The sequence below is a fragment of the Neofelis nebulosa genome, chromosome 2 (assembly GCF_028018385.1).
Source record: "Neofelis nebulosa isolate mNeoNeb1 chromosome 2, mNeoNeb1.pri, whole genome shotgun sequence".
Lineage (NCBI taxonomy): Eukaryota > Metazoa > Chordata > Mammalia > Carnivora > Felidae > Neofelis > Neofelis nebulosa.
Window position 1 is genome coordinate 59,253,968 of NC_080783.1, and position 7,342 is coordinate 59,261,309.

General features: G+C 53.7%; 1 protein-coding gene across 1 annotated transcript; it reads right to left on the reverse strand.

The window, feature by feature from the left end:
• Positions 1–302: 302 nt before the first annotated feature.
• On the reverse strand, positions 303–5,269 carry SP9 (Sp9 transcription factor). The gene is made up of 2 exons (XM_058713668.1): positions 5,129–5,269; positions 303–4,094 (listed from the first exon to the last, which is right to left on the reverse strand). Exons 1-2 carry the CDS (start codon positions 5,147–5,149, stop codon positions 2,658–2,660), a joined length of 1,458 nt encoding a protein of 485 aa, XP_058569651.1. The 5' UTR covers positions 5,150–5,269; the 3' UTR covers positions 303–2,657.
• Positions 5,270–7,342: the final 2,073 nt, after the last annotated feature.

The following is a 7,342-nucleotide window of genomic DNA, read 5'->3' on the forward strand; positions in this document are numbered from 1 at the left end:
AGAGAACATGGTCAGAGAGGAAAACTCGAGGAAGAAGAGCGGGGTACCGAGGCTGCGGGGACCGCAAGAACGAGGATAGAGAAGAAACCACGGAACCCCACGCTGCAAAATGCCCCTCTGGGGACCTTAGCTCTATGTTTTATCGCCACTTTGCTACTTGGCTTTTCAGAGCAGAGTTTGCGAGAAAACAATTTGTTGGTTGTTAATAACAATAATTTATTTTTTCTTCCCCCAAAATCAAACCTCCATTCAAGTTCTCAAGATGGACAGTAATAATAATTTAAAAAAAAATTCCACTGGTGCTGACTTTGTTTCCTATTGTGTGGGGGAGCCTTTTCGAAATATTTTTATTCTGTAAATATGTACTTTATTTTCTAAATTAACATTTTCGAATTGCGAAATTATCTCATTTAACAATTTTCTTTTTCGTCTCTCCCTCTCTTCTCCCTCTCTTTTAAACTGGGGCTGTTAAGTTGGTGGTCAGGAGACAAAGAGAGTGAAAATAATTTTCATTTCAATAATTGCCTTCTGGTCAATTTAACTGTGCCTTATTTTGAAAGAGACTGTCTAAATGAGATTCCTGTCCCAAATGTGTTCCCAGGCCTGATCCCAGCCTTTAATTATTCCTGAGTTTTTTTTCTTCAGAATAAGACGCCGCACTGAGTAATCACAAAGAAGTCAGAGAGCATCCTTGAACCTTTTCAGAAGCAGCGCCACTGATATTCAAATAACCTGCGAGGGCCATTTGACGGCGCGGGGACCTAGGCATTTCCAATTCAGTATTTGCATAGATCAGCCGTCTTTGAAAAGGAAAGGAGCAGTTGTCTTCCATAACATTAAAAAGCCTAGTTATCAAATCAAGTGCTTAGTTTGGGGGCTTTTAAAACGTTTACATTTTATCTCAGGTTGCCCTTTACCGTTTGACATGCAAATTTGGTGCAGTTAATTTAGACAATTAAAAAGATCTTCAAGGGAGCTTTGTCACGGAGAATATTTGGAGTTTTCCCCGTGGACCAGCTGAGATAAAGTTGGCCAGAACAAATGATGTCTAGGAGATTAATTAGATATTTGATAAGACATGAATCCCTAATAAGGGAATACAAGGCACAGGGGGCTGCTGTGTGCTCTAAGTCAAAATTAATAACATTTAACAAGATTTTCATTTAGGCATGAAATGTCTTTTCCGGGGTATTGACTCTAGCGATTTATTCCCCTGAGTCACCTCCCAACGTAGAGGGCCTTGGGAGCTAAAAGACTTCTTTTAAAAAGCTTTTTCCTTTCACAGATTGTTTTTAAATCGCTTCTTAAAAACAAACAAACCCACTGGAGTTTTGTCTGACCCCTCCCGGGAGGTGTAGGCACCTACCCAGTTAAAGCTGCCAAGGATCTTGGTTTTATTTTAGGCGCTCCTAGAGTTTTAAAATGTCACCTTTTGAGAGCTCTCTCATTAAGTAATACAACTACACATTCTTATAACCCAATTTAATTTACACTATTGATATACAAATAAATAATTTTGACTTCTCAAAAACGTATATGTATTATGGCTTTTATAACTCACATAAACCTTACATTACCTAAAACTAACATTAAAGGAATTTTTTTCCCAACAAAAAAAAGTCGACCCACATAAAGGATATTGACAGGGGAACAGGATTAAAAAAAAAGGAAGTGTATTGTTCAGAGTCCTTTAATAATACCAAAATGAAAATATGATGTCAAGATTTTCTTCATACAGATAAACGCATTTAATTTCTTTAGATGACCTTAACTTACGTGTTTGTGAGTGAAATGATAACTCAACATCTTAAATATCTTTTACATATATACTGACTTTCACAAAGTGCATCAGAAAATTAAAAAAAAAAAACTCCCTGAATTTCAGGAATTCACCAAAAAAAAAAAAAAACCCTCTATTCGAATGAACATTTACAAGAAAATAAAAAAGAACACAATCTTTTGAACCCTATTTATACAGATGTTATGAAATACAGAGAAACTGTCACTAGACTTCCAGTTTAATTTCTCACCTTAAGCCTTTTTTGATGCTTCCTTTTTAGGAAAAAAGTCTCATTGTAAGTAGATATCAAGCAGGACTTGGAGCATTTTATATATAATATAATCCACACAAAGGGTCTGTTTTTATAGGTCCCGTTTGTTTTCAAATATTCTGACAGTCCTTTGCAGAGTGGTGGCTTGTTTTTTGAGAAAAGGAAAGAGGAGGGTAGTGGGGGGGGGCGATGAGGGAGGTGGGAGTGTTTCTGTGTATTGCTCTTCGCTCGAGAAGTTTGTGCGAGTGTTGTGTGTGTGCGTGTGTGCGTGCGCGCGCGCGCGCGAATGTGCGTGCTTGTGGCTGTAGGTCTCCGGTGTGTGCTCATGTCTGTCTGTGTGCAGTTTTTTAGTGTTGTTTGTGTCGGAGGGTGGTTTGCTTTTGTTCCAGGATCACGAGTTCGATTCTCGTCTGGGCTGCGATAGCAGAGGGGAGCTCCTGGCTTGGCCGGCGAGCAGCGGCCGGGCAGCCGGGTGCTGCTGCACTTCGTGCTGGCCCGGGGACGTCACTGGAGCCCCCACCCGTCCGTGCCCCGCTCGCTGGCCCTCCGAACCTCTCGCTCGCTCTCGGTGTCTCTACTCGCTCGCTCGCACCTCTCGCCCGGCCTCTAAGAGTCGTTGGGGCCAGACGCGGCTTCCTTGCCTCCCGCCGAGGCCGCCGCCGCCGCCGCCGCCGCCGCTGCAGCCGCCGCCGCAGCCGCAGCCCGGGCGGCACTGACGCCGGAGTCGTGCAGGATGAGGTCAGGGGACTCGGAGCGGGGCGTCTCCAGGTTGCTGGCGTCCGTGTCACTGTCGCTGCCCTTTTTGCCCCCGCCACCCCCGTTGTGCGTCTTAATGTGTTTGCTCAGGTGGTCGCTGCGCATGAAGCGCTTGTTGCACACCGGACAGGCGAAGCGCTTCTCGCCCGTGTGAGTCCGCAGGTGCCGCTGCAGCTCGTCCGAGCGCGTGAAGCGCTTGCCGCAGAAGAGCCAGTTGCACACGAAGGGCCGTTCGCCCGTGTGCCAGCGCAGGTGCGCTTTCAGGTGCGACGTCTTGCCGTACACCTTGCCGCAGCCCGGGATGTGGCAGCTGTGCAGGCCCTTGCGCCGCAGGCTCGCCCCGGCCGGGCCCAGCCGCTCCGCCTCCTGGCAGTTGGGGCAGTCGCAGGTGGCGCGGCCGGAATAGCGGCGGGCTGAGCGCGCCGAGCTCCCCCCGGCGGCGGCGGCCGCGGCGCCCGAGATCATGGCGCTGGCGGCAGCAGCCGCCACCGCGGCGCTGGAGTCCGAGTAGGAGGGCAGCACCGGCTTGAAGCCGTCCTGAGCCAGCAGGTGCTGGCTGGTAGAGAGCAAGTGCGAGGCGGCGGCGGCCGAGGAGCCGAGGCCCGTGGAGCTGAAGGCCGAGTGCGTGAGCGAGCTGAAGTCGGGGTTGTAGGTGCCGAGCTGCGAGTGCAGCGAGGCCTGGGGGGCGCCCGAGTGCAGCGAGCTCTGGAGCCCCCCAGCGGGGTTCTGCACCTCCAGCCACGAGCCCGGGCTGCTGTGCACGTCCCACCACGACGACGCCGCGCCGTTGGTCACCTCGCCCGCCGCCAGCGTCGAGTGGAAGCCTGACTTGTACCACGACTCGTACGGGTGCGCCATGCCCACGCGCGGGTACAGGCCGTCGGCCGCCGTCGTGTGCACCTTGGAGATGAAGGCCGACTGGCCGCCCGCCTCCTGCGGGGACACTCCGGCCGCCGCCGCCGCGGCGGCCGCCGAGTTGGAAAAGAGGCCGCCGTAGTCGCTGCTGAAAGCGGACGACGTGGGGGACGTGGAGGCCAGGCAGAAGGCGCTGTTGGCTGCGCCCGAGCCGCCCGCCAGGCCGCCGGAGCCGCGGCCACCGGTGGCCACGGCGAAGCCCGAGAGGCTGGAGCCGAGGTTGCAGCTGGACGAGGAGCGCTTCCAGGGGTGGAAGCCGCCCTTGGCGAAGGCGCTCGACTCTGGCAGCGTCGTCAGCGGGCTCGTGTTGCCGATCTTGTTGCAGGTCGCCGCCAGCATGGCCAACGGGGTTGTTCCGAAGCGCGGCTCTTCCTAAAGTGGGTGGGGTGAGGGAGGGAGCAAGGAGAAGGAGGGCAGGAAGAAGTGGGAGGAAGACACAAAGTGCACCCGTGAGCAGCCTCGTTTCCCCTCGACTGGTCCCGGGGGGTCGTGGCTCCTGGGCTCGCGCCTCCTCCCCGCGCGCTTGCCAAGGATGCGCCGCGCCCCGCACGGGGCAAGGGCGATCCCAAGGGTGAGGGTCCCGGCGCTGGAAAGTTGTTCTCCGGTGGGGCTACAAATCAAAGATGTCTCGATTCTCCCAGTCTCAGCCGCTGCAACCCCTGCGCAGGGCCGGACTCGGGTTGCTCGCCTCCCGCTCGCCGTAAGCCCGATCCTCTCATTCAGGCCCCCAAATCGCCCTTCGGGTAAAGCACGGAAGTAAACACATCGACAACAAACACCGGGTGAGGGCGGAGGCGGCCGAAACAGCGGCTCAGGGGCGGGGGAAACTTGGGGCACTCCTCCCAAGGGTGACTACGACTTGACTCTTTTTAATAGAAAACGTTGTTTTAAATGTTTACACCCCCCCCCAAAAAAAACCCCTTGATTATGAAAACAAGAATCCGAGGAGAAGGGACCCAGCGATGGATTTCAAAGTCACAGGCGAACTGGGGAGCCACAGAAGTGTAAATGTTTGTTAACGTGACTACACGGACTGAAAAACGATTAAGGCTGTTTTATGGAAACACCACTGTCGCGTAACTGCAACAATCCCCGAAGCAAGGGGGGGGGGGGGTATAAATCACCAGGGGAAGAAAAGAAACCTCTAGATTTTCTTTAAAGCCACAAAAAAAAAAAAAAAAAAAAAAAAGACTAGCTTAACAAATCATTTTCTTACAAAGGCATCTCCTAGGTTTCAATAACTTGGAAAGAATCAGTCCCAGAAATGTGGAAAGTGCTAAAAGGAGCTGAAGCTGCAGCTGCAGTCCGGCAGCAACAGTTTTTCCGGAGCTGCGGACGCGGAGAAGCCATAACGAAAATTTGCTGCAGTTAAAACAAGCAAATGCCTTGTCGCACTTCCGACTTACCCCGAGTATAGACGTGGCCATAGCAGGTCCGTAGGCTGCGCGGCGGGGCCAGGAGCGGGACTGAGCCTGGCGGCTGCTCCGGAAGGCTGCTCCGATCCCGCGCAGCTCCCGCGTCCCCGCGCTCGCGCCGAGCGGACTCCGGGCTCCCGCCGGCTAAACTCAGCCTAAGTGCGAGGAGCACCCGCTTTGAAGTGCCGCTGGCTGCGCCTCTCGCCCAATGAGGGCGCAGGCGGAGCAGACGGGAGCTGCTCCGCAGCCAATCAGACGCGCCGAGGGGCCCAAGCCAGGGCTCCCGGCGCGTGCCAGTCAAGGCGGCTAGCGCTGTGTTGGGGGGGAGGGGGGGGGCGCGGGCTAGAGACTGAAGAAATTACAGTGCAATTAAAAATTTACACTCACGCACTAAGCCAGGTTTAAGTAGCGTTGAGACTGAGACACAAGCCCCCCGAACCACCCCGAGATGATGCAAGTTAGGACTGACAGTCCGATTCCACTCCCCACTTGTGGGAAAGAAGGCAAGAGGGGAGGGGGCGCCCTGGCGGAGGCCGCACTGGCAAGGCCCAAGTAAAGACGGAAATGTCAACGCGCACTTTGTGTGTCTAAGCTCTCGCCTGCGCAGCACAACTTCAGCTGGAATCCATCATTCTCGCTCGCAATTTTATCATTGTTTGTGTTCTACCCAGTTCCTTTTCCCCAGTGGATTCGGTTTTACCCACTCCAGAGTCACATTGAGGAGAGGGCGCGAAAGGACAACTCCTCTGAGAGGAGAGAAATAGGCCTCTATGTCCAGGTCTACACCCACAGACTTGTTGGGAGGGCCTGGAGCCTGCGCATCCCGCTATTTTCCCCCAGAGGTCTAAGTGACTTCCTAATTGTCGCTCTGGCCTCTGACCCAGGGGGTAATACAAGTGCCACTCACACCAGAAGCTTCTAGTGGTAATTGAGGGCACCCTTTGTACCGTTTCGCCAGCGCCTAGATACCAGGTTAACCCAGTTGTCAAATACGACTAAACAGTGGGAAGTGCTGATTATCTGCCGGGTTTCGCTGGGGGCTGGCGTGGGGGTGGGAGGCATCAGCCCATACAACACGCTTCACGAAGCCGCTTATTTTCACGTTGTAACAACTTTGGAAACAGAGACCGGCGTGAGCTGCGTCCGCCCCCACCGCCACCCGCGCTGAAGCTGCAGCTTGCTCGGCTGTTTGTTTAACCGGGTGAAGATTTGCATGTCACGTTTCACCCTGGAGTCGAGTTTTCTTGCCCCAGCTTCAACCCGCTCCCACTCCAGAGCCCCTGGGCCTATAGAGGCTCTTTTGCACAGCAAGGGCACCGTGTTGAGAGATGGGTTCCCCCATCCAGAGCCCAGCTTTCCTGGACACGCTCCAGGAGCCTCTCTCGGGGACCTCCATCCGCGAGTGCGGGGGACAAGGCCACACGTGGGCGCCTCCACATTTTGTAGGCTGAAAGCATCATGAAGTCCTCTCCGGATCTTGTCGGTGTGAAAAGAGGTGTCCTCAAACTGACAACTGCGCGTGCTAGAGTCCCTCAGCAATCGCTGAGCTGTTTGTTTTTCTTTCTGGATCTCACTTTGTCTTTCTTCTTCAGGGCAGTTGGAGCTGCTTTTGAACCAGAAATGCCAGCGTCCTCGGACAGACCTGGGTACTACGGGTTTAATGTACCACATTCCCCTCCAAACCCACATCCTGCTTTTTAAGAGACATTGTAAACCACAACCTCCAAATGCTTGGGTGCAAAAGAGTTGTTGCGGAGGGGAGTAAGTGAGCACGAGTGGAACTGTGCCCCCAGTGTTTTCTCTCCTCTTTGCAATATCTCTTGGCCCAAACGTGCGACCACTGTGGCTCTTCTCCCGGCCCTAAGATGGAGCCTGCGTGCGTCTCAGTGCACTCGGTGGGTGGGAGGGCTGTAAGGATTGCTTTCTTTGCTTATCGTTATAACACCTTCGCTCAGAATGGTGCCCTCCCCCACTTTAGTTTAAGGTGGCGAAAGCACCGAGGAAAATGTGACAGAGAAAGAGGGGGAGAATCGGGAGACTAGCGCGGCGAAGCTGGAGCACTGAGCCCTGGGGGATTGTGGTGGAAGTCCGCGGGGGGAGGAGGGAAGGTGTCAAAAGCCCCCCGCGGGGGGGGGGGGGGGGGACTCGGGGTGGAAGGTTAAGGGAGAATCCTGGCAGACTGGAAGAGCCAGAAAGCCCGGCAGG